The following is a 27682-nucleotide window of genomic DNA, read 5'->3' on the forward strand; positions in this document are numbered from 1 at the left end:
GCCCATTCCGCGTGCCTCGAATAAAGATTTCAATATTTTACACGGTCACAGTACATCTACTGAAAGAGCCTATTTTTAAAAGCCATCGCAGTATTCTGTGGTTAATGTTTCCCATCACGCACACACCTCCCTCCCTTCTCTGGACACACCCTCACCGTGTAGGGTAAGTTGAAGTATTAAGTGTACATTCTGGGTATACCAGTGGGGCGTTGGTCTGCTCTTGCAAGTTTTCTTCTCTTTTGTCTCTCGTCCGTGCTGCTCCCACCCATAAGTTTTGCGTTATTCGCTTTTCCAAGGTTTCCTAGAGGAGAAAATATAGGTTTATTTTCATCGAGGTGTGGCGATGCTTTCTTCCGGATTCTCCTTCATTCACGTGGCTATTTGTGATATTTGTTCACGTGACAAACAAAATAAACCTCCGCCTTGGTTGTTTGAGTCTTCACTTCTCACGGATGGCTCTCCCACTTTGTAGCCGATGGAATTTCAGTTCTCATGGTTCATCTTTTTTAAAGTTAGGAAAATTATCCTTTACATCTCTTTCAATTAAGATTTCTAACTCTTCAGAGAGCATCAGCCGCACCTTAGCAGGCCAACAACACTAACATTACATAAGCTGGTGTGTACAATATTCTGTTCACCTTCTTTTCTGTTGGCTCCCGTTTGGAGAGTTCATAGACTGATAACCTTTGTCTTCCAGTGGCTGTTAGCTGACATCAATCTCCTAATTACCCGTAGCCTGCTCTTCGTAGCGTAATTTCGCTGCTAACGTAGGAGAAATCAATAATTAAATACACATCACACGCAAAATAGTCTCCTACAATTAGGGACAATATCCAAGTCGGCCGTGATATCACCGCTGCCAAGATTTGTGACTGGCTGCAGGGGCATAGTGGAATGTGTGTGTGTGTGTGTGTGTGTGTTTGTTAGTGGCTCGGTCAATGGAAAAGATAAATTATTACACGAATCTGGATGTGTGAACACTTGTTTTAGGCTCTTCCTTTTGAGAATTATCCTTCGGAGTCTATCGCTAACAAGGCTCGCTAATGTGGGATTAGTGTTAGCGATTATTCATAAGCCTCCGATGGACACAACATACATCAACCTGTTCAAGTGTAAGATTTCTCGTAATGAATGGGGGAAGTAGTCATTAATTACAGCTAATTAAACGCCGAACTAATTCGCTATCATTTTACGAACAGCTCCGCTTTCGCGGTTCGGAAAATTCGCCATTCTAAAAAAAATATAACGTTTCTACGCAGGAGTAGTTGCCATTTCGACTTGGGAAAACCTAAAAAAAAAAACATAATACACTCTAGCAATGCAGATAAGAAATAACAGGAAGTAACTTTATATCTGCGGAATCGTGAAATGAAAAGTAACCGGGTTGTCTTAAAGGCTCCCCGAGGTAATACAGACTTTGTGACGTGATTGTTCAGCATCCTTTTATTCTTCTGGTTTTCTTTCCGGCCGTGTGTATGTGTGATAACTTTCTAGACCTTCACCTTATTCTCTACCGATCCTATTGATTTCCTGGCATGAACTGCTGACTAAGGCTATTACGACTGAACTGTCCAAATTAACTGAACTCTGGCAAGCGACAAAAGAAAGAAAGTAAAAAACATGCCAGGAATACAGGAGAAAGCACAAAAGGGTTGCGTAATAAATACGTTCGCAAGATACGCAGTTCGTGCATCGCCAAGGCAATTAAGGGCACGAGGCGTCAGCATACCGTGCCTGTAAATTGCACATATTTTAAAAGATTTACATATGTGGGAGTCAGAATCAGCATCAACAGCAAAGATATACTAGTCAGAAATCAGTGCATTATAGCCACAGTTGCTGATGCACCAACAAACCTAACAACAACAACAACAACATATGTGGGAGGGAAAAATCAGTTTCCAGAAGAAACCCGTTCACCTAAAAGAATGGAAAAACTACTTATGATGTGAAAAAAGCCTTTGTAAATAAGTCCAAAATCAGACAGTTTCCAGTGCGGTGGAAGTGGCATACCCGCAGCGATTCCACAGAGGCTCACTTTATGACGAAGTTTCTTTGTACACTCAGGAGCACCCCTAAACACACAAATCTTTTATATTTTTAAGCTTTTCTTTAAAAACTTTTTTCAGAAAAAAAATTTCTGCTTGCTATGTGACAAAGTGATTAGTATTGCGAGTTTGTTTATTCAAACACCTTTTTCGTTCACATTTATTCCATTTATTTGAAATATGTGCAGATTTTGATATAGTGTTAACAATTCCATATTTTGTGCGAATAAAGCATATTGTTTTTGCGAAAGCATTCATCGGCAAATATAAGGGCGTTCAGAATTAATGTTCATGTCGTATCACAATAATTTCCACTTCCTTAACATTTTCTTTTCTACCTCTTATATACCTTTCATTTGTCTATGCTTACGTCTCTTTCTGTTATCTTAGTGTTTTCTTGTCGTCCCCCATCTCTTCCTCCTCTTCTGTAATTAGAATGAAAAAGAACACTCGTCTCTTAAGATGCACCTGAATAATTTTTCAGACACACACACACACATACCTCCGAAGATAATCCATACTAGCGATGCTTCGGGACTGCATACGTAAAATGAAAGCTTTCACCGTTAGCGACACGCTACTGACTTGATGCTCGCAGAACTTGAGTGTTAATGACTACAGCGCTATCGTCTTCATCTATAAGATAGGCTATTTAAGTGAGTTCGCTAATCACATCATATATCCGTGCCGTCAAAAAAGTTCCTTCCAGCTGATGGAAGAGCATCGACTTGCCACTGAACAATATGTAAAGTTTGCAACGGTAAAATTAGTTAGTGTTAAAAAAAAAAAATCAATAAATATCTCTGGAAAGTTGCTCTTAAATAACTTAGTGGCAGAGAACTTTTTAATATTCAGGAAGCAATATGCATTTGAAAAAAAAAAAATAATAAAAAAACATTCTTAGTACTTGGATAAGCCAATATAAAAAAAAAAAAAAAAAAAAAAACAGCGATTATTTTATTTTATTTTTTAAGCTTAAACTGAAAATAAGAAAATATAGATGAAATTTAAAATAATTAGAAAACAAGTTACTGTTATAGCAACTCTGACTAAAATCTTTATTTTTTTCGGATACTACACAATGACACCACTGCATTATTTTAATTGTGATTATATACAAAGTGTACAACTAACTAATATTAAGAATAGTAAAAAATGGCAACAAAAGGAAAGTCCGGTGATAGCTTAGTGTTTGAATTCTATACACAACTCCGCGAAGAAAGAAGAGTCGTCCCCATCCTTCATTCAAGGTATCTTTTTCACCTTCCTGGTAATCTACTTTATCACCGAATTGCTCGCACTCTTCGCCAGAGAATTTTATAATGGAATTAATAATGAAACAGTGACAAATATTTTAAGACTATTTTTTCCCAATCTATCTATAACTCGGTCCTTCCCCCATATTTCTTTCTCTATTTCATTTTTTCCTCTTGTCATTGTGCTGATGTAATATCGTTTTCTTGTTCGCTTTTTGGTGTACAGTCACATATCCAATTCCTTCGCCTTGGTGTAATTTATTTTGTTCACGACACAAAATAATAGCTGACTGTTGCGTTACCATGGATACCGCTTGGTGAAAGTCCATATATTGAAGATTGGGAATTTTCTTCTCCCACTGCTTAGATATTTCGTGCTTCTGAGTGAGAGAAGAGGGGAGGGAGGGCGGAAGATTTTTTGTCACCATTTCCATTTGTTCTAGGTAATACCAGTGAGTTAAGAGGAGAAAAAAAAAAAAGGTTTTTTTTCTGGTGATCTAATAGGAACGGAATAGATGGTGGTACGAAGTCAAAAATAAACGATGCAGTAAAATGCATAAAAGCGACCAATAGGAACCGAATTACAAATATCATAAGGAGTCGGATGTCATTCTGTGCTCCTTCGAATTGTCAGATGCCTCAACGGCAGTCTGTAAATGGAACATTTTGCTCACTCTGTCGAAAGAATTCTTCCAGTGGACGGAATGTTTCTGACGTATATCACAGGCGAGTTTCATAAATGACAGAACTTTACCGATGCACACTGCCAATGTGAAGGTTTGGATTTCCATTTTCCAATTTTCTGCCTTGTCTACATATAATATTACACACTTTTCATAGGCGCAGTCTTTTTTTTTGTCCGAGGAGAGGGGAGGATTAACGTTTGACATTAGACAGGGAGACGAGGGGAGGGCGCAGGAAACTGTGTCAAAGAATAGATGCGAATTCAAACATATTAGGGTACTTTAAACACGATGACACGTAGTAAATCCTATTACAATTTTCACTACTACTTTTATATTATTTAAATTCGCAGCCCATTCGCAATTGCGAATAATATCAAAGTTCTAACAATGAAGCAAATAGAAAGCACAATTTCGTAATAAATCTATTTAAGTCCCTTTATCTTGCTTCCTTTTTCAACTTCTCTATCCCATTCTTTAACATACTTCTTGCTATTGTAGCCCACTTTTTCCAATATTTCTTTCGTTCGTAATTTTCTTCTCCAAAATAACGCACTATTCATGGATAGAATAAGTACCGCTCAAGTTCGGGCATAAACAAGTCTCAGTAACCCTTAATGAGTACGAAAAGAAACCATAATTCATCCGAGCATAAACAAGATGTCTCCTACTCGCTAGCCCACAGAAGAGAACTACTCATCATAACAATGTTCTCTTTCCCAACCCTCCGCAAGTCTATTTCTTGCCTAAAGGCATCAACGATTTATCGGAGTCGGACATGGGTAAAATAGAAGCTATCCTTTATCAAGACAAGCATGTCTTCTTATTGTATAAAACCAAAACTTAGCATCTAATTACTCCCCTGTAAACTATACACACAGTTTACATCACATCCTTGGCGCCTCCGTAGCCAGGTGGGAAGGAGCAGCAGTGCGTAGCACACGCTTCTTGATTAGACCGGGGTTCGAGCCCGTCACCACCAAATACGGAGGATGCGGAAAGGTCAGGGAATGACCACCGCATATCATGGAGCAATATGGCCTTAGTTGCTAATGCTCCTAAAAACCCAATAACAACAACAACATCACATCCAAAGGCAGGCCAACAATTTAAACAGTATGATTATGTAATATAACTTTTGGGAAGAGTATTTCTTTTCGTTAAAAATGTAATCAAATAATTCATAGCTAAGCATCACGATAAAGCACAAATCCAAGAATCGACTAAAGATTAGTGGAAATATCCTTTCGATATGCTAAATGCGAGTACCGCTATATTTTCCGCAAATACAGGTATTATATAAATTAATCATTAAAAATACAATTGTAAACTTTATTATAAACATTTTTAAATACTTGTGGGGGAAAATAGCTCTACTCTACTCTAAATTAAACTAACAGTGTCAAAACACCTTTAAAAAATAAAAAAATAAGTTTTATAAAGTAAGTTATTAGATATAGTACATGAACAGCTTCTGTTCATACCAACACAGTCTCAGAATCCGGAAATGTGGGGCGCTGTTACCTTTTCCTTCTTTGCAGCAACCGAGTTGAAAGAAAGCACTATAATTATCAAAAAACTGTGGTTGAATATTTACAAATGAATATGTATACATAGTTTAATTATACGTATGAAAAAGGATCTTTAAACTTGAGTTTAGTTTTTTGATTAACGTAAAGACAAATGAGGACATAACATGTCACGTTGGAAATGTCGGAACAGTTAATAAAAATTGTACCGGAGACTCGCCCCTCCCATGAGTTTTATAGCTGAATGTTATAGTCTGTCTGGAAGCTCTAGGAATATTAAAACTAGACCTACAATAAACAGCAATCCGATATTTAGATAATTTAATTTAATTTAATAAGATTAGAAATTTCATGACCCAAAGAACCGTAAAAAAAATCAACGATTAAGAAGCTGCTCATGTCACAAAGTGATCCGTCCCCCCCCCCCCCTCACTAGACGGATGAGGGGAGTCTGGGAGAGAGTTGTCATTGATTAACTTGGCCGCTCTCCTTTGTTGAAAGTCTAGATTTTTTTTTAAGAGGGATAAAATATGAGATTTGCGCTGGGTTATGCTGAGAAAGGTCAATATCTGCTTTCCATGTAGAAAAATGTTATCTAGCTAGAGAATAGTCTGTAAACATTGGTATTGTTCTAACGTACTTTGTCACCAATACATACTGCACGACAGAATCCGTAACCTTCTAAACGCACAAATACAAGCCAGGGTTAACAGTAGCGCTGGTTTATCGGCTACCATAAGGAATTACAATAAATATGTAAACTCATCCGGCTTCTGGGGTACGTACAAGTATATAGAGACTTTTTCCACGTCTTAAGGAAAGATACTCAAGAACCAGCATTTGGCGAAACTCGAGCGTTATAGTATGAAAGCCAAAACCTGCCAATGTGAGGAAGATAAAGAAAAGATAAACTATAAGACACAGGCATACAAAGAGGGCCTGCGTGACACGAATAAAAACCTATTGAAATATCAGGTTGAACTGTTATATGGTATTATACGAAGATGGGCAACAAGGAAGAAAATCCTCCATATACAGAAAACGACAATATACGTAATAAATTCACTCAAGTGGGACAGTTTAAGGGATTTTAATCCACAGAAGTGAAAAGTCAACTACATATGATCATGATGTTTGAAATATTTGGCAAATATTTCCGGCAGAGGGAGCCACTATAATTATTGCCGCCCTTTCGCAATGGCAGCCGAAGATCCGGATGGAAGTCACGATGCCGTTGTTGTCAATTCGTGAAGGGGCACCTGCCAATTGGGCTCAAACAGCTAATGACGATTTTCTTCATTTTCGTGGCGTGCATAACACGGCGCTGCCTGTTTTAACAGATCTCGAATGCCATTGATTATTAGTCCATACCTTTAGTAGATTCTGCATTAAGGAGGCATAATTTCGCACAACGTCATCGCTACCAAAGGCGGGGCAGTTGGCAAAAAAAAAAAAAAGAGAGAGAAAAGGAAAATGTAGTCCGCCAACCCGGCGTCTGGCAAAGCGCTAGGTAGCCACGGAAAGCACGGAAACCTCTAGTTCGTCTCTTTTTGTAACGCCCTAAGAGGCACGCGCCGTTCCACTTACACCTGCCTCGAAGCCTGTACAACTCCCTTCGGGTAAGGCGGGGGAAGGGCAGCGGGGAGTAATTTCGGACAGTTACGTGTATAACGGGCGATTCTTTACCGAAAATAGGCAAAGTTTTACTTCTTCACCACAACTTCAGTTCTCAAATAATCACCAGGGGGCAAACTAAAGCGACAGAAGCACAAACTCCATTCGACACACACACACAGAGGAAAGTCCTGATATTGCTTTTAGTTAGAACAGATTTTTGGAAGAAAATGTTTAATAAGTAATACAAGGGACCACAGGCTATGATCTTGTAGTTTTATTACCCACTCACAGGAAACTACGTAGGATTTAAAAAGCATAGAACAGCCACGATGAGATTTATGAATATCTGTAATATGTATCGCAGCGAATATAAAACAAAAGAGAACACTGAGGCATACAAAAAGTTATTTTAAGCGCAATTCAGTACAGTATATACAAATATGGGGGGAAGTGAAGAAATCGAGGGACTGGTAGATTAAAAATGAAACGAGTCGATTTCAACACATCAATAATTAGCCCTGAAGACAGATCGCAAAGGGGGACTTCCTTCTCAATTTAGTTCGGAGTTTTATCTGTGGCTTTCTTTCCTCATCTTTGTTGTTTCAGAGAGCCTCCGTACTACTCCAGAAATCGGTTCTGTTCACAGCGTAGTGATCTCGTCGAAGTGTTGAAAGTGAAAGCGGAGTTCAGGGTATCCATCTTAACGTGTCGCAGCTGGTGAGTAAGCAGATCCTACCACTACCATCTGGTATCGCAGGTGTTCAACTTATGACACGGGCATACTCTTTATCTCTGAAGTTACTGACGATATTCTTCTGCACCTGCTTGGGAACTGCCAGACGAAGCATACTTCTGATGGGTTTTGCGAGAAGACACAAAAGGAAAACCGCGACTATTGCGGGTTCAATAAAACCAAAGATTCTGGCTTAGTGTCTTCGACTTGAAATAGAACGATCTGTTGAGAATACGGCCCCTGTCCGTCAAAATGAAGCTTTCTTCCTAGAATGAGCAATTAAAGTTGAAGTTTTTCCAGTGCATGTAGATGACATAAAAATCTCCACTTTGGTCCTATTCTTCAAGTTAAACGTTTGAGATTTATTTCCAGACATTTCTCTGGCTCAGCGACAAAAAAATATTAAGCCATCTTTAGTGAGTAGACTGCGAACTTCGGGGTTACTATTAAAACACTGACGTTCACTGAAATGAAAGTCTTAAAACTGGACGGGGCGGAGTGGGACGTGACCTTGAAACAAAACACCCATTTTTCTTTCCTCTTTGCCTACGTCAAGTTGCGAACTGGTTCCTTTAGCGAGATCGTTCTGTTGATTTATGAATTGTCATTTATGCACGGTCCCAAAGAGTCCAGATGGTATTTGACAAGTGACCGTACGGCCTAAAGTGCGCAGAACACGCAGACAGAGCCAATATTGCCTCGCCTCACGCATCTAGCAAATGCCTAATCTTAAGTGTAAAAGTGAACCTTTTGCCCGAGAGAGGAGACCCACATATATCACCCCCATAAATTCTCAAGTCAGCTAAAGAAGGGTAGACGACAGAACTATTCTTGGATGATCCAATTTTGTTTTGTCGGTGGGGTGATTTCACGAGAGAGATAGAGAAAGATCCCCCATAAACAGTCAAAAAAATGATAATCTTAAATGGCAACATTTGAGTAGTTGATAACAGAACTCTAATAAAGCTTCCTTAGATTAACTAAAATAAATTTATATCTTTGATTAAAATCTCCTTTTTTACGAGAAAGAAGATGTTCCTGAAGTAAAATTAAATAAAACTATTCCATTCAAGATGTTTTCAATCGCGCTTCAAAAATACGTGGATAATTATCAGCAGTGGACGACATTAAAAAACGGATGACCAGAATTGGATGTGAGCAAAATTTCCCCTCCCCTCGCCCCCTTCCTAACTTTGTTTTGTGGGGAGAGAACAATTGGGATCATTAGTCTATTTTCCACGCAATTATTCTTCCTTCTGGGAACAACTCCGCTAAACCGTTCAGCATCACACAGCGGCAGTGGAAATTTCTTTTTTTTTTTTCTTTTCGAAAAAGAAAAAAATACTTGGGTGAAGGATCGGACGTTGGATAATTAAGAATAATGACTCTTTCTTGGGCCGCCATTTCTTGTTGTGATCTATTATTTACTCTTGATTCAGACAGACATGGATGGCGACAAAAAAACATTTTGCCCCTTCGTACACACGTCCAAAGTAGCATGCAAGCCGACTTCATAAACGGTTTTATGAACACGTATAAAGCTTCGACAACGCAGACCTTCGGCACTGTTGGCGGTGGTCCAATTACCATAGTAGCACTTTTGTTTCTGGGCTGCAATTAGACCGAGTTTGCGAGGGTTAAGAAGAGGAACTGCACAGAACCGCAAAAAATGAAATGAAATAAAAATAATGCTTATTGTGTAGGGACAGACAACGCTGATTTATGTTCCCTCGTGTAGATTAGTCATCGTGGCATCCATCCGAGAGGGGGGAGGGATTCTCCCCCTCCTCGTTATCCAAACCCCGGCCAATAAGAGGTTGTTACTTGTGTGCATTTGTATTAGACATTTGGCTTTTTATTTCACTTTTGATTCCTTATTTACGATGCCACTCAACAGCTAGAAGATACTATTTTTATCTATCTGTCTCTCATCCACTATTTTTCAGTCTGAACTCGCTCAATTATGTTTTTCAATCCGCCCGTCATATTTTTCAAATGTTTTTTCCCCTTTTCAATTAACATGCATCATTACACGCCGAATCTAAAATATCCCGCTCATTTTTCCCTCGCTTTCACTGTATTTTTTTCCTAATTCCAGTAGTTCTATTTTTTTTAATCATCGTGTATCTATCACTCTTGCCGTGGCCACACTGAGAAAAGCCTCCGTATAACCATGAAAACTTATATTTATTTTTTCTTATTTTGACATCCTTTATGGTTTAGATGGAGTTCAAAAAAACTACACCACCGTCATCTTTAAATATACAGTAGTGTACAAAACAATTGCTACACCAAACAAAACTGCAAAAATAATTCTAAAAAAAAAAAAAAAACATATAGTCTTTAATAAAACGCTCAAATAACAATTGTTTGGAAATTTCTTGCCCCAGAATAATAATCCATTATAATAGATTTAAATGAGTTTTTAAAAAGCCTCTTCCATCAGGGCTGAGTTAGCCGATCTCAGGCGGATAGATCGTGGGGGATTTATGACGAATACTTTCCCCCAACGTAGGAGAAAGCTGATGACCCTGCAGTGGCTAGCAAAAGGTTAAGAGATGAGGGGATGGGGGTGGATACATATAAACAGTCCACGCGCGCAATTCGAGGAATTGTAAGTACTGGAGTGTAAACATCGCGCGTCAGGACTTCTGGGAGCTACAGTTCCGAGTAGTAACTAGCTGAGAATTGAATTTTTCTGCAGCAACATAATTCCCTCTTTCTCTTCTTCCCTCGGATAAAAATCCTTACACAGAGAAAACGCGAAACATTTAGATTACATCGAAAACTTGCGAAATGCTGGCGTCCAGAAAAGAAAGAGAAATGCGTCAAGTCGACAGAGTTAGATAAGTATGAAGACACCACCCCCCATCAAAGTGACATTCAGGACAAAACTCCCTCGACAAGCAAACAGACAGATATTTGTGCTGGTCAGCAATGCATCGAGCACTACAAAGCAAGACTTATCGGCAAACAGACTTAAATGCAATATTCCGCGAGAAAGAGGTCAGCGCATTTACAATCGTATCTAAGCAACGATTTGAAAATGGGAACATGTCACACTTTCTGTGTTTGCTTCTGCCTTTATATATGTGAAGAAAACTTTTTTTTCTTAACCCGGGGAGACTACGATGTGGGCATATAAACAGCTTTATGTATGGTGTTACTGGTAGCTTAGCAACGACTATATTTTATTTGCTATGGGAAACGTCTTTTTCGCTAGTACAACTTTTATGTTTTCCAGTACACAAAATCGCGTTTATCGAGGCTTTTTCTGTACCGAAAAGCAAGAAAAAGCCTTAATGTGTAACACGATGTTCCATGTAATCCTCCACGAACATTAGACCTTTTTATAAAATATGGTTATACTTAACAAGTAACAACAAACACTACATAGTTGAGAGATATTTCAACTGTCATAAAGCAGTTTCTTGTCTGATATACTGCGATGGCAGAACATTGGCGATATTAATTATTTGTTACCACGACAGTCCGAAAGAAATACTTCAATAATAAATAATTTAGGTTACATTTATCGAAAGCAGAATAAATTTAGAGCTAATAAGCTTAGGCTCCATGACCTGAAACTTATTAGCTCTTAAAATCAATCGAGTTTAAGTATTCACACCTTTCAATAACTGACATATTATTGAATTAATAACATCAGTGGATTACATGCGCTGATGTACTTTATAAAGTAGATTATTAATATATAACCTTTATATAAATTTTATCTTCAGTGTGAAACTGTTTCAGAAATTGACACATTAATCCTGTTGTCAGGAACAGGATATACGTGTTTCCAGACTAGACATAAAATATAAAAATAATAACGCAATCATACGAATTGTTCTTTCAACAAAAGTAATATGCTTATCTGAAGGGAGAAAAGGTGATGTTTATTTGTAGCGTAAGACTGAGGCGACTCGCGGTAATTTGTTTCACGATAAGATATGGTTAGTGTCTTTGCTTCGTGGAAAACTGAATTTATTTACCTTATCTCGGTACATAATGATACTTTTGCACTGCACTGTGCATTACGTTTATGTTTATTAAAAAATTAATATTTTTTTTATCAAACTTTGTACACGATTGTCTTTCCAAATAAAATCTTTAAAAATCGTTTTTCCTTTCCTCGTTTAATTACTTTCTCCCCACCACAATTTTCCTAATTATCCATCCCTTACTTTCTTCATATATTGCTTTCTTCCTCGTTTCTCTAACTGACGCATCTTTTGGTTCCTTATTCCTTTCTTCCATCTAATATTACACCCTAATGAGAGCAACTTGCGACGCTTCAATAGGCAATTGGAAATAAGAGAAAATTCCCGATGCATTCTAGTAAAAGTAAAGCACTTTGAAAGATGGAGTTTTCAGTTTCTTATCTAAATCACGTGTTGTGATCAAGTTTCCAATTATAAAAAAAACAACGAAGGGGTACTGCCCCGAAGTTTATTTGCTCTCCATTATAAATAAGCCAACAATAATCGGTAGAAGGCAGCAATCATCGTGTGGACGATAAGCCATCTTTCACCTACCTTTAAAAAAGGTCACTGGACGGGGGGGAAGTAAGGGAGGGAGGGGGGATATCGTAGGTGATAAATTTGCAGACATGCCCGTCAGTGGTCGCCGTGGATATAAAGCCCTTGTGAGACACCTTACATACACGAAGGCGGCCAGAAACTTGGCGAAATTCTCATGGGATGAAGCAAAACCCCAAAAATGATTAGTGGACAACGCCGAACTCAATAAATATCTCTTGACTATGGTCTTGGCGTCCACAGCACTTCTGGTACTTGGGGAAGAAATGAAGGAATTATTTCATAAAGCTGCGCACCGCGGGTTCATGACTTAGATGATTTCTCCTTAACTAATGGCTCAAGTTGAGGAGACCGATGCGCCATCTATGAACTCTTGTGATGAAGTGTGCTACAGAGATCTGCGCTTACACGCTTACTATTAATTAATAAACAGCCGTTAATGCCATCAGATAAAAGTAGCGGAACAGTTAAGGAGAAAGCCTCTCAATGGTATAGCTAAATATATGATTGTTTCTGTTCCCTTCTACCAGATGGCAGCACCAGATGTCAATATTTAATTACAACTGTACAGATAAAGAAAAAATTTAAATTTGCCGTTTTCAGCATTACTGCGATCACCAGTGCACCTTGGAGCGCCAGTGCGCCTTCCGTCAATGTTCTTACGTTTATTTTCTTTAAATAGTTACATAGTTTACTCCGTCTGACCCGATGATGTGTGCATACAGCAGTTCGATCATAATCACACCCAAACACACCTGCCTCTCCTATTCTTTGATCCACCCCACTATCTGCCGCTCTCCCATCTGTCACATGTCAGGAGGTAGAGTACCGCCGATCTTTGTGACGTCACAATGCAAACCGCGTGCATTACCCGATTGGCTGTGATCTGTTGATTAGGGAAGCCAGCTGCCAGGACATAATTAAACTAAGGGGGAGGAGGGGGAATGAGAAGGATCAATTAAAGACCACTGTCAATGTTATAACTTGTGTTTGTGTGTGATCGTGCGTGAGTGGCACGCTTTCGGTCGTAAAAGAGGCGCGCGACATTGTTAGGCCAACTCTAATGCGTAACAAGAGCGAGCGAAAGGTCACCAACTGTTCTGCGAATACCAGTGGACTGTTTATTAAAGGAACGGTTTCGTTTGAAAGGTTTAAAAAAAAAATGGCCAGCTAGAATCGAAGAGGGTTGCTTAAAAAGTGTTCCCCCTCTCACCCAAATCTTAAGTAATGCATTTTCAGATATCAATACACAAGTACTTCTACATTTGGTGCAGTTTTTTTATTTATATCTTTTTCGTATATAGTGCAATATCGAGGCAACTCGCGGTGAAGGGGCACCTTAAAAAGAGATTGCTCATAGCTACGTATAGACGCTTTTTTAAAACATAAAATAGAGTACGATACAATACAGAGCATCGGTGCGTGAAATTTCAAGTTCGTTGGGCATTTTTTACTATAACAGCTCAACGATGGCCCTTGATTATTCTTACGGGAAAACATTATGAGGTTGTCGACACCGATCACAGTTCACTCGCTCTTGTCAATGTCTTCATCTGTTGCCATTATACTTTTTTCATAGTTTCTCCATAAACTTCCAAGCGACAAGAAAAGTCGTCTCGCCTCAAACAGCTCGCCCTGGCATCACTTCAAAGCCCACGTTAGAAAACTAACCGATAATGGCGAAAAAAAAAAAAAAAAAAAAAAAAAAAAAGAGATATAACTGGCTCCATTTCACTAACTGATTTTTCTGGAGTTAAAATATCTATATGGATATATATTTCAGGTGTTTATTGGCTTCATAACGTAAGGTAATATTCATTACGTATGCAAATGCAAGTTGTCTGCAGAACTGCACAGAAGACCCTCCGAATATTGAACCATCCATAATAAATAAATACCAAAGAAGCCACTCGCTCGTTCAGATCGGTTGCCCATAGAAATTCGTCACTCGCACAAACAAGTCTGTTATACGTAAAAGTTTATCGTAACGAAGCTTGCCTTATTGATTACTTCACATATACGTGTGTTTACATAACTTCTATATGTTCCTCCCTCCTCCACTCTTTCTTCCGCAATATTGATTCCCTTACTTCAATAAAACCAGTGTTTAACCCACTAGTCTATGCAAACTTTATTTGTGGCTGAAGCAATTACCACTTGGGCTAAAAAAGCGTATTGTAGGCAAGAAGCTAAGGCAATAATATTTGAGAAAAGAAATATGAAAGTGCCAATATAATACAGAATATTGATTTCGCAGTTAATGTAGGAGGGTTGTGTACAACGCATTGTCTGTAAGCGGATAAAATTTCCAGAACAAAGAACCGAAATTTGTCGCTATGGAAACACGGTGTTCTGTAACTACTTGGGATGAAAATAACGGCAAACAACGTATAGAAAACTGAATTTTTCTTAATCTAGACACCCCGTGGTCTGAATCGTTATTCTATCCAAACTCTTGTGCAAGAACTTGTACCGTGTGATCACAATAAGGGGAGAGAAGGGGGAAAAATCTTATTTTGTCCATGTAAACGATGCTTCCCCATATTAAAAGAAATTACATTACCACACGGGGAGGGTGAAAATGTATATTCCAGTATATTTAGTTCTGTGTTGTCCTAATACAAGACGCGTGCAGTTTTATTTTTATACCAGAATATGCAAGAAACGAAAAGGTGTAAAAATCTTCACAAAATAGGTGCACAAAAAAATAATTGTTTAAGCATTCAGAGATTGATAATTTTAAATACACATCAATCTAGTTAAGCGTACAGCAATCTAACTGATAAAATTCTTTAGATTTTTATCAAACTTCTAAACTTGCTGAAAATCAACATAATTAAACGAGTCCCCTGGTGGTCATTTTAAAAAGGTCAAATATGTACTAGCACTGATTCACCACAATACTGATTATAAATCGAAAAAATATTTTAAGTTAAAAATTATTGTCGATTTAATTCGCCAGTGTTTTACTAAGTATACACTCAGCTGTCTGCTCACCCTCCGATGAGATAAATAGTGTACCAGTTTATAAAAAAAAATACGTTTGTTGCACAGCATTTTTACACTTTTCTAGGCAAAGCAGATCACGGTCCACGACTACATAAAATGCTAAAAAAATAAATAAATAATGGGCAAAAAAAAAAAAAATAAATAATGGGCCACCTACTTAATTTCTTACTTGAAACATTTCGAAAACGAAAATGTCTTTAAGCAGTCGTCAATTTTTGTGGAGTATTGACATTTGTACTTAAATGCTGTAATTTTAATTGTAGGAGTAAAAGGCCACTGGTACTTCAAGTGACAGGCTAAATGTTTTGGCGAGTTCCCTTATATCAAGTGGACGAACTTCAATGACTGCAAAATCTATGTCCTCCCTGAATTAATAGTGGGACTAGAAAATAGTTTTTAAAAATTGTTCCACGAGATGAAAATGTGAACTTGTGAAGAAAAAAGTCGGACCTAAAAGTAATCCCATATCGCCGCTTTATCACGCAAAGGTAAAAAGAAAATACTAAGTATTTTCACAATAAGTTAACCTTCTTACACAAAAACGGAATCCATTTGTCTTACAAAGGAACGAAGTTTAAGGCAATTTTAAAACTTGGGAAAAAAAAAAAAAAAATCCCAAGCAGAAAATTGTAAATATCTGTTATCCTAGACAAAAATTACTAGATATCAACGGAATGAATTCGTACACTGCCGGCATTACACAAGATTAATGTGCACACCGATGGCAAGCATTGGAATGCAACCACTTTCTTGCTGGTTTCAACCATTCAACTTGTGGAGAATGGCAATATTATCTTCCTGTTGAACAATTATAGGAATATATTGAAAATATCCGTCAGTTGAGAGTGCAGGAGCAAGCGCCCACCACAAAACCTTGGTGCTACGAGCATCGTGAGTAGATCATTTGATCCTCTCCTGGAAAAAAGTAGGTTAATCCGACTAATGATTCCACCGTTTTTTGTTTTTTTTTAATCATAATTATGAATAGGATGTGTGTCAGCAATTAGTTAAGATCCTCATCGGAATACAAGCCAGGAAAGGTGGTGGGGGATTATTTTACTGCGAATCTTGGGGGGGGGGGTACAAAGAGACATTAGATATTTCAGGTGAAAGACCCAGGAGAAGTAACTTGGAAAGATGGGACTAAGAAAGTCCTTTGTTCCTTTCTAGGTAGCTGTTATATTAAGAACTCGGTTATAGCTACTGTGACTGGTCTCATTCTATGTAGATTCGAATTATCTCGAATAACCACCACCGTTCTGTTATGCAAGATAACCGAATTAACAGTATCTGAATAAAATATGGCGTTATATCTATCATCCAAGTGGTCTCCATTCAGAAACTCATAGCTATCATAAAAATTTTGTGGTACGTTCCTCCATATTTAAAAATGCTTATTAGTTTCCTTTTATAACATTTAAAAATTCTGCGGTACCACTCTCTATATTTAAAATGTTATATAGTTTAATTAAAAATGGCGCATTTCAATGTCATTTTAATTGATTTTTTAATATTTTATTAATTTAATTAAACTCATTGCTTCAGGAAAAAGGGAGGAGCTTATCTCAATCACCCAATCATGATCTTTTCTTGTAACAATGTCATTTTAAAATAAAATACTGTATAGATAATTTAATCGACAAAGTTTTCTTCCAAACAACATCTGTGTATTTAATATATACAAAATTCAGACTTTTATGCTGTCTAATATGTACATAGAAAGAAGACTTACAACTGTGTGCCAATGAAAGTGTGTTTACAGAAGTGCTCACAATTCCGAGTTTAATTATGATACACAACTTTTGAAAACCCGCCTACTTCCTGTATGTCCGCATTTGGATAATTAACTGAATAAGTAATGTGCAAGAAAGCTTAATGAAATCTTTCATAACTGGCATTTATGGTAAAATTTATAAAAAAAAATAAAAAAATTGGAATAATAAAATTTAAGTTTATTTTCTTTAATTTATTAGCTATTTTATAAAATTTGACAGTTTACACGCAAATTTATTCGTACACCATCTCTTTTACTGCAAGTTTATATTTATAAAAATAAATTAATTTTATTTGTGATATATTATGGACACATGCGAATATTATGAGCTAGAATTAATATTAATACAAAACAAAAGAAACACAAATAAGTTTGTAGTTTTTACATCCGAAAGGTTGCGTGACACGGAAGCCTGTTATATGTAGTAAATATTTTCGGTTGGCCATTTAAAACAAAATCTACGATACTTTTGTAGGGTTTCTTTCCTAGTCAGTCCGAGGTGCATTACTAAACGGGTCATTCCCTTTCCAACATGAACGCACGATGTATAAAGAAGGAAGATAAATTTTTGGTGTCTCCCAAAAGCGGGTCATTCTGCGTAGTGCATTGCGTCTACAAAGCTTATAATTATCCTGCCCCATTCCATCCATTAAGTCTACACTGAGATTAGTGATGTGATTAACGTCCTCCTGGCCATTCCAACCGTCCTGTCGCCTTGCAGTCGCTGTAGCAGAGCAACTTCTCGGAAGAGTAGCAGTCAAATATTCTCTGCTGTGACAAATCGTGTTTAAAATTTGTTTTCCCTATTCAACAAAGCGAGACACGCGCTGAGAGACATTCGCTCGCATTTCTGGACCTCATTGTTGTGACCGTGCAAGATGAAACCTTGAACGTTTTGGAGTACAGTTAAAACGCAGTTTTAAAGTTTATTTTATTTATTTAACGTTTTCCTTTTGTTAGCTTGTCTCCGGCAACTGCGCGTCAGTGAGTCTGTTCAATTGTTACGTCACATCGATTTCTGATTTGTGTTTGCAGTTTTTTTTTTTTTTGGAAAGGACCACACTTGCGAGGAAACATACAAGAAGCTATAAAAATTATTGCACTTAAATCAGAAAAATAATAATAATAAAAAAAAAGACTTTTCGCAGAGACTTTGGGAAGTTTAACTCAACTTTTATACGACCTTATGCATCATACTCTATTCTATTCACCCTAATTTCCTTGAATATAAACAAACTAAATTGTTTAACCCTTTTGAACTACAGGATGGGGGCAGGGAAACTGGCGAGTTTAAAAACCTGGGTTCTGAAGAGGATTATGTCACTCGACATACTCTTGTCCCCATTTTGCTATCCAGTAACCATGGATTAGTGCATAACGTGTTTTCGCCATCAAGGTATTTTACGAAAACAGTTAAGAGGCTGCTAAATGTTTATTTGACGTTTGCTTTAAGCTTAAGTCAAGATCCTGTACCATCTGCTCATGATATTAATTTTGAAGAAACTGGTTATGCCCTCAAAAGGACCGGTAACAGTGTAGTTTTGCTTATATTTATTGTACTATGCGGTTACAGCCAACTTTCCCGACAACCCCGAAACCTATTTACCAAGTACCACTCACAATGTTGATGTACAGTTATCTCAGATTTCCTCGTAGATGGTCAATTTCGCTCTCGGTGTAATGTCCATATCACTATGCATACCATGAAGGTATCTGACTCTAGAAAGTCCCACAGAAGGTTGTGATGATCTCTGAGGATCCAATTGACACTTGTATGTCCACTCTGAAGATTCAAAATGAGAAGTCCAATCCAGGAAGTAGATGTCTAAACCAGGAATTATGGTCACAATGAAGAAGTCAACTTTTTTTCAAACCTGAACAGTCCCAACAGTACAGCAGTTTTTGAAGATGATAATGGAAGGGTAGCAACTGTCAAATCAGGCCGCTATGCTGACATGATCGCAACTTTCTAACTGATGAACTAGCTACTAGGTTTCCGCAAGTTAATGAGGCAAGTTTGTTTCAACAAAATACCGTACGACTGCGGCATTTTCATAACAACATCATCTTTAGGAATGACATTTCTCTCCTCCTCCAAGGTCCCCCAGACCTGTAAGCATGTCCTTTTTTATGGAGACACTTAAAAAGCAAGGTGTGCTCTCATCACCCACGCAATATTAAAGAGCTCAAAGAAAGAATTCGTGAAGAAATTCCAGGAGTTCCTTTGGAGGAGCTACGCCGCATCATGCGTGAAAGATTAGAAGAATGCCTGCGCAGAGACGGAGGTAACTTCGAGGATATGATCTTAAATATAAACGATATGCTATATACTTTAAGATGCCCTATTTCTAATTTGGCAAATACAAAGTTATTTATTTAATTACCGAGTTTTGAACACCAAACTGACATTTTCACAGGCGTGGCCAACAAGTTCCGTGATGTATAGAGGACGTACAATGACGTAAAAATAACTCAAAATGGTTTCCATTGGCACAAATTCCATAACTTGGACATTATCGTACTATTCTTTTTTTGGGCATCGATCTCTCTTCGTTCAAGAGATAGACCTAGCAGAGACAAAATTAAAATATGGATAACAGTAGCAGATTATGAAAAAAAAAAAAAGGCCTTTGGACATACCTAAACATTGATTGGGTGCGCGTCACTAATTATTATATTTACTGCGGCGAAAGATGGCAGATTCCAACGAACTCAATATTTTTTGTCGGTCTTAGCGAATACACCTCTCTATATTTCCCCAGAGTCAATAACAAAGATGGTCCGTAATTAATTGCACAGTACACGCGGCATCAGAATTACTCTGTGTTCGTTCTACTCGAAAGCAATTTAAATTGTTTTCACTCAAGGCAACTGCAAAAGAAGCGTTTATATATTTTGTATATAATTAGGTTGTATTATTAGCGATCTGTCTTAAGCATAGACAAAGGGGGAGTAAAGGTATGGCGAGAAACAGTAACGGAAACACAAAAGGGTGCTCTTTTAATAAGAGACGTTTAAAATTCATTAAAAACCTCGATATTTATTTATTACCTCCTTCACCAGCTGTGACCCAAGACGCAGCTGCGATCAACATAGCAGGCTCGGTACTTTAATTTCAACTTTATCGTACCTCGACGTATGGTGAGAGGGGGCACAGCTCCGCGTTATGACTGTTTATCGACTATTGTGGCCAGGGGGAAAAGGGAACACTCCTCCAGTATTAGTGAGAGAATAGAGGGGGGGGGGAAGATATAAAAAACACCTGCGTTGCATTTTGCTATGAACCACGAGATAATTGAATTGTATTTTCCTGTTCTTGCGGTAATCCATTAGCAAAGAGGAAAAAAATTAATATTCGCTGCGTTAGACTCGCTTTGAAATCAACGAAAGAAGTGTCCACTGATATCTGAGAAGAAAAAAAAAAAAAAAACTTTTCAGGGGAGAAGGATAGAAAATATAGACCGTTTTGGACAATCCCTTTTATTCTCCTCAAAGTAAAACAGTTAATTTTTAAAAGCAGCCATATCCTGACCTCTATAACGTGCTTATCTAGATGGAGAACATCTTCCGATTTACCGCAATGATTTTCTTTCTAATAAATCCAAGCAATAAATTCTTCCTTCCAATTTGCGAGGTCTAATACCCCACTGAATGTTTGAAGTTCAATGATATTTAAGACACGTTTGACGTCTACACGCGAGAGTTCTATATTTGTAAAAAAAATCCATTTGTCTGGAGCGAAGTACCTCGAATGATAACAGCTGTCACATCTCCAATGCACCATTAAGAACACGCGACTTACATTTTCACATCATGTTTGCCTTTTTATATAAATAGCTAAGTCGGCTAAACGTAGCGGGTTCAGAGAGAGATGTAAAGTTTAAGTATTTACATGGGAGATGAATCTAAGCAATGTGATTATCCATTGAGAAAACACACACGAAGAACAGATTGCGCCGAAGGAAAATCGAAAAAAACTTAGTAAAAAGAAGGCAGAATCTCCCCAGTCATACACACAATAGTATAGATGGCTAAAATACAAAAAATTTCGGTTTTCTTTGAGAAATGCTATTTTACTCGACTTCAAAAGATAATATCATCGCTTTGTTATATTAAAATGAATTCTGTGCTAAATGATCATCGATGAATATCATTAAAGAATCGATTAATGTCAGCACAAAGATGATCGTGAACAACACCTTGTGGATGCCGTTTTTTACTGCTGCTGTTCACACCAACTGCACGCTAAGATTTCCAGTTCGAATTCCCCAAAGACTCAGGCAGCCGAATGGAAGAGCCCTGTTATTTTGATTTTTAATTTATTCTTCATTCCTGCAGCCACCTCGCACACGAACGCTGCACTCTCCCCGGAGAATGATCCCGACATGTATCCGCGTTGTATATCCACATTTATTTCCGACCCTTAACAGATGCATAAGGAACCGTAATCTCCGGGGGATTGGTGCGGAAATCAGCATCGGAGAATGTAACTTAATTGCCTCTATCTAAGAATTCTTCATTGATTCTTTCGTTGTATCTGCAGGGAAGGATTGTTCGGTGGCTTGCTTTATTAAGAGTTCGTAGAACACAATCAGTAATGTTAGAAGCCACATAAAACAGTTCCTCAGTTGAGATCCAGCCACTGCACGAGAGAAGGAGATGCACCAAGTCAAGAAATCATAAATGCGTTCCATTTTTATTTGTAATCATTTCGTCCCGCTGCAAAAGGAATGTCAGTCGTACACAAAAGACGAAGACAGCGCACTGAAAGGATTAAAATATGAATAAAATTATCCTAGGAAAGCGGCTAAGAATATTGAATTGATGTCATAAAACGAAGTATGGCTTTATGGGACGCAGTTACAAATGTACCAAATATTTCGCGTTTTTCTTTCTAAAATATCGAAAAAGAAAATATTTGCGTTGGAGAAATCCTCGATCTGTTCTTTCCTCTCATTAATTGTCCATTAATATATTGAGTTTCATAAAAAATAAAAATGAAAATTAATGGAAGAAAACAAAGTTAGATTCATTCTACGTATTTGGGCTTCCATTATTTTGCCATATAAAATTTTTCTTCTTAACAAAAACTCAGAAAAATGAATTGCAGGGAATGCATTAAAATTCGATCTGTCGTAAAGGGTTTAATTTTTCCCGTTTCGGTAAAAAATTGGGTGGCATTAGTCCAATCTAATCGTCCCCACCACACACAGAAAACATTCCTTCGGGGAGATTTATTTTTTCTGCTACAACGAAATTATCTGCAGCATACTGTTTCTGTGGTTATTTTACAAAAAGAACTGTATAAACTCGCAGTTTCTATATCTGAAATCGTACAATTATTAAGTTGTATACAACAGCATACTCAAAAACAAAGAAAAGGAATCGAAGCAGAACAGCTCAGAAAGTTCCACAACGTGCCACAGGCAAGTTTCAGTATATTTTATCGCTGTAGAGATAGCAAATGTCTCAATGCTTACAGAAAGAGGTCACATTTTCCTTTTCGCTTTCATCTACTCCCTCTTGGGATTCACTCTCTCTCTCTCTTCCAAATCTGTAGGAGACCCTGTGCGAACACCATTTTGCCTAGCATTAAACTGAAATAGGCTGTTCAATAATGGATGTGTCATTCTTTTCTTTTGCAAGAAGTCGTGTTCGGAAAATCTACGAACTCGGACGAACCCTGTGTGTGTGGGGGGGGGGGGGGAGAGAGAGAGAGAGAGAGAGAGATAACCGTATAATCCGCCGAAAGCATAACCATTTGAATTAAGAGTTTAAATTACCGTCACGTTCCCAATTGTTTTTAACTGTGTTCAAAACAAGAAACTTTGAAAGAGGGAAGATCTCTGCAATTGTAATTATTATGAGCGTCTTCTCTACACAGGTTTTAACTCTAGGGAAGTTATATATACTAATTCCGGGGCTTCTGAATGCCCTCTGTGACTGAGGGCATACAGATCTGTAGCTGCGTGTGTTCAAGGTCGGTTTGTCTGTTTTAGGGGAAGATGGAACGTAGGAATAGCTCACGGGGAAAACCATGCACCTCCCCTTGCTACTGGCTAACTCATACCCGAGTGAAAAGGCCATCAGAAATTCCGTTTATAACGGGGCTCAATCCGAAGCTCAATACCATAATACACACCGCACTAAAATAAAATAAATTTTCTGCTTATAGTCTGGGACGACCAAACGATAGAATACAAGAAACAGCACCGTATTTAGCAGTCGCACAGGCTTGAACCACGGTCACTTAAAGCACGTGTACTGATGTACCTTTGCGATTGACAACTAGGCTACGGCAGCCATTTAATGAATGCCATATTGCTTTTCAAAGACCACTGCTATCACATATCAAACTGTTCTGTCACTTGTCTTAAAAAAATCTCTCTTCATATCCGACAACCATCACCTGTCTTGTTGCCATAGTTATCTAAGTCCACTTTCTTAAGATACGAAAATAATTTTTAAATTCTTTTGTTAATAGAATATTCAATATGACACATTCTGATGACACTGGAAACTAGAAGGGGTAAAAACTGGTAACTGGTATTCGGTTGACAGTTATTTTAAAAAGAATATTGGAGGGTGCAGAAAAACGCCCTCCAATATTCTTTTCCTATTATAATATATTTATATGAATCGCTGTACATAATCTCTTAGTAAACAAGATTATTTACACGGATAAGTTAGCGAATAGAGCCATCAGACAACCTTGTCTGAAATATCCATCAATGAATCAAACTGATTGACATAATACACAATTCCCAACCTATCTATTCAGCGTGAGGACTAGGACGTACGATAAACATCTCCCTCCCCTCCCCTCACATGCCGATAAGCCTGCAGTGGGAAAAAGGCTGATGTAAAAGCAGTGATAGGAGGTATAAGTGGGATGGTGTTAACACCTTGTTTAAATGTTGTTTGACTTATTATAGCGTTGTTTAATTCCGCCGAATACAAGTTGACCTACATAAGGGCTGCAAATACAATGTCATAAAAATATATTCATTCCAATGTAGTAAATAATCAAAAATATTTATTAATGACACACTCACCGCCTCCCCAGCCTATTTACAGCAAACCCTTTAGACCTTTCAATACACTTCTGCAGGCCAGTTTAATAGAAGTCCCTGACTGTTCTTCGGACCACAACTCGGCAGCAGAAGTCATCTCATCATCAGCAGCAAAGTTTTCCATAAAGAAAAGATTTCAGGGCAGGAAAGAGGAAGAAATCCGAAAGTGCAAGGTCAGGGGAATTAGCAGGATGTGGCAATATTTCACACCCACATTTGTAGGCACACTTCACTCACTGCAGCGTGCGAGGAATGCGCAGGGATATTATCGTGGAGCACTGTGATCTTAGCCAAAAGGTAGAGAAGCGATAAATTATCGTGGAGCAGGCGAACACACACCCCTTGTCAGGTTTTCCATCTTATTTCTTTTATAGTAGCATAGCTTTATGACGAAGTTAAAATTATACTACTACGCTGTCACAGCACTGTCCTTTTGGAAGGTAATCTGTTCGTATTACACCATGCTGATCCCAAAACACTGATAGCATCACCTTGCCAGCACTTGATTGCAACTTTATCTTTTTGTTGGATGGTTATTCTGCACGCTTCCCTTGTTTTGACATTTGTTTAGTTTCGGCATCATAGTGATGTATCCAAGTTTCATCCATGGTGACTAGTCGTGAAAACAAACTCTTCTTGCTTTTCCTGGCACATCGACAACATTTCATGTGTACATTGTGCCCTTCCCTTCTTCTGATAAGGGATCAGAAATCTGCGAACTTATCTAGCAGACGCTTAATTTATATGCAACTGTTGATGAAAGATTCTCTCTACAGACCCTACACTAATTGGAACACTGCAGCTAGTTCTTTGAAACTAATACGGCAATATTCCAGGATTAATGCCTCAATTTTTGCGACACTCTTCTGTTACAACAGTTGCTGGAAGTCCTGGGATTTCTTCGTCATGCACGGAGGTTCTTTCACATTTGAAATATTTGTACCAATGTTCAACAACACTGTAACTGGGCCGTCTTCTCTGCAAATAGTGACCATTTCTTCGTGGATTGTTTTGGACGTTTTTCCCTTGCAGAAAGATGAACCGAATCACTGATCTCTATTCCACTTTATGCACTGTGACACTTCACTGCATTCAGCGCTGAAAAATAAAAAATGAATTGTCAGATCGAAACCAAAATTTGTGTGTTTGCCATAGAGATTAAGATATCAAACAAAAAATTTCATATTTCGACAACAGCTTCTGGATGAATACAAATCTTTTTTTCGAACTCCCTTGTACCCCCGGGGAGTTAATGATACTGAAGACGCAGAGAGGATGGGAACACCAGTTTCTGCGACAGTGCCTGACAACATTGATACCATTCACACCGCGATACTGTCTGATATACAATTTTCTGCTAAACGGATAGCTGAGACTCTAGGCATGTCCAGGGAACGTGTTGGATATGTGGAATCTTTCTGCAAAAAGGGGTCCCCAAATGTCTAGATGCTGATCAAAAGCGACAGCGTGTCCCGCCTTCAACTGCCATTTTTTCACTATTTTGAACATGGCGGAAATGATTTTTTTTTTGTCACGAATTGTGACCATAGATTAAACATGTTGTTTCAGTATGATCCAGACAACAGTAGAAGGAGTGGAGGCACAGTGCCCCTCTCCCCACCCTGACCAAAGTAGTTCGATAGCTAGAAGTCTGCTAGGAAGGACATGGCCTCTGTCTTTTGGGACAAGGATGGGTTTTGTTTATCGATTATCAGAAAAAGGATAAAATGATAACTGCTGAGCATTATTCGTCGCTTTTGAACAAACTAAAGAGGAAATGAAGGCAAAACGCAGTGGAAAGCTCACCTGAGAAGTGCTGTTTTTCAGTTAGCCCTGAAACAGGCTGTGTAGTAGCAGTAATCTTTTAAACAAATGCCCACTTAACCTTTTATAGAGCCATCTATTTGAAATACTGTAGTGCGATACCAGGGCAACTCGCTGCAAAGGAAATTCGTTCTGCAGTGAAAATTAAGAACCATTTCATTATCTATTCAGTTTAAATCCAGCTAACCATAAAAACAGATTAAAGGACAAGATACTATCCTACAATCATCTGTAAGAAAAATGTAACTCTTTTTCGCATGAATTCTTAAAAACAAACTTCTTGATTGTTGATAACACGAGTTCCGGATTGTAAAATCAGGATTTTAAGACAAAATAATGCAAAAAAAAAAAAATGAAGCCAGTTTTCATACAGAGTTATCTTTATGTCACCGATCTTTGATCTCATAGCTACGTTACTGTTTAATATTAGGGAAGGTTTGGAAATTTTTAATGGGAGGTCAAACTGCTGGGTTACATTGCGAACTGATACCGATCGATATCATTGTACTAAAATATAGATTCTCCCTGACCACGCTGGTTTCAGTTAGAAAACCCCTGGAGTAGGGAACGCAGTATTTTTGATATTCCGCTAGTGAATAAAATATTTTTTTCAGTTGCGCAGCAGGCATTTAGGAAATAAAGAAAAATACAAGAAATCTCGTATTTTTATATTTCACTCGAATATTTTAATATTCCCAGAGACACACAAAAAAAAAAAAAGACCAACTGGAAAAGAAAAAAACAAAGAAGAAAAACATGAAAACTCTTACCTGATCCACCCGTACATTCTCCACGGTGAAGTTGAACCAGACTCGATGGCGGGGATTGGCCATATCCGGACGAACATAGAGGTCATACTCGTACTCACAGATATAGTCCACACGGCCCAGGTTCCCTGCAGAATCGAAGAGAAGTTAGTTAAGTAGGCTATTTGTATTCAGTTGTTGGAGAGAAAGCAGGACCGTAGAACAACTACAAAGGCAACATGGGAACTACCAATGCTTTGCATAAAGCAACTGCGCACCGAGCTTTGTACGGCAATTGTTCCAAACCCGCAGAATTCAGCCTTTTACAAGTAACTACGGAATACATTGGCGAGGGTAAACGGCTGCTTGGCATTGAGTTTGAATAACGGGATAGAATCGTTCAAGACGCTGCCAAATGGGGGAGTATTTCAGGGTGGGCGAAGGGATGTTTAGAAATTCTATTTTGGACTGAACTGTCATTCAACAAGGCAAACAGCACTGATGTCGTTTGTGTATCAAACAGATGTGTGAATGAAAGGAAAAATCGCTTTTCGCTTCTCCATTAGGAACCTGTTCCACCAGTCCGACCAATTAAGAACTCGCGGAGCGGGAGCGAGGTGGGTTTCTGAAGTGGGAATTCCGTAAAATGCTCCTTTTGGAAGATGGCTGTCACTTCAAATATTTGATTCTCAGCGCTGACTGAAAACTAATCAACTCTTAACGGGATTTATATTTTATTTGATTAGACAAATAATACAAAAGGAAAGTGGGAATAGCAGTAGCTTGTTGAGTATATTCGATTCATTCCACTCAATCCTTTTCGTACGGCTTTTAGTCTCCCTCACAATT

The 27682-nt window shown here is 38.1% G+C and overlaps 1 protein-coding gene across 3 annotated transcripts in view; it reads right to left on the reverse strand.

Annotated features, from left to right (window-relative positions):
- The window catches only part of LOC150079024 (cytosolic carboxypeptidase 6), a 591251-nt gene that overhangs the window by 456581 nt on the left and 106988 nt on the right, over window positions 1–27682 (reverse strand). For all 3 annotated transcript variants that reach the window (XR_016547524.1, XM_090382641.1, XM_090382642.1), the window contains one exon: window positions 26858–26982. Coding sequence is in view for 2 of the 3 variants with exons in the window: in XM_090382641.1 (XP_090238767.1) it covers window positions 26858–26982 (125 nt within the window). In the remaining variant the exon portion in view is untranslated. The remainder of the gene's footprint in view (window positions 1–26857; window positions 26983–27682) is intronic.

Source organism: Mastigoproctus giganteus, chromosome 10 (genome assembly GCF_048544385.1).
Source record: "Mastigoproctus giganteus isolate SK-2022 chromosome 10, ASM4854438v1, whole genome shotgun sequence".
NCBI lineage: Eukaryota > Metazoa > Arthropoda > Arachnida > Uropygi > Thelyphonidae > Mastigoproctus > Mastigoproctus giganteus.